Here is a 539-nt window from a genome sequence, read left to right as displayed (position 1 = left end):
TATCTTTAATCTATCTATTTTTCGCTTTCTTCTGTTGCTTCTTTTGTTGTGGTAGGTTTGTTAACGACAGCCCTGTTGAAGCTCGTGAGTGATGGAGAAGTAGGCTTAGACGATTTGGTCTCAAACTGGTGGGATGGCTTCATACGTTACGGGAAGAAGAACATCACTATAAGAGAGCTTCTCTCACATCGAGCAGGTCTGCATAGATCTCTTCCTATCGATTTAACTGTCTCCAAGCTAACGAACTATAGTACGATGGTTCAGCTTATTGAAGATGCCTCACCGTCGTTCTTATCGACAAGAAGGAAAAGCGAGAGATTTCAGCATCATCGTCATCATCTTTCCCAGGACGGAGCATCCTCTCTGTCTTCTTCACACGGGATAGGAAGAAGAAGAGCAAGCAACGAAGAAAACACTTACTACTATCATCATGGGGTTCATAGAAGAGGAGACAGAAGAGAAGACGAAGAAGATGAGAGAGGAAGATCTTCATATGATCGACCTTCGTCTTCGCGGTATCACGATGAAGATGAAGAAGA

At 43.2% G+C, this 539-nt stretch overlaps 1 protein-coding gene across 1 annotated transcript; it reads left to right on the top strand.

The window, feature by feature from the left end:
* Window positions 1–57: 57 nt before the first annotated feature.
* Window positions 58–513, top strand: CSUI_011470 (uncharacterized protein; the record flags this gene model as incomplete). The annotated part of the gene is made up of 1 exon (XM_068071568.1): window positions 58–513. A coding segment is annotated over exon 1 (258 nt), but the record flags the coding sequence as incomplete, so codon positions are not given.
* Window positions 514–539: the final 26 nt, after the last annotated feature.

This window comes from Cystoisospora suis (genome assembly GCF_002600585.1).
Source record: "Cystoisospora suis strain Wien I chromosome Unknown contig_12104, whole genome shotgun sequence".
NCBI classification, from domain to species: Eukaryota; Apicomplexa; class Conoidasida; order Eucoccidiorida; family Sarcocystidae; genus Cystoisospora; species Cystoisospora suis.
Note: the sequence above shows the minus strand (reverse complement) of the source record. Positions and strands in the feature narration are given on the sequence as shown.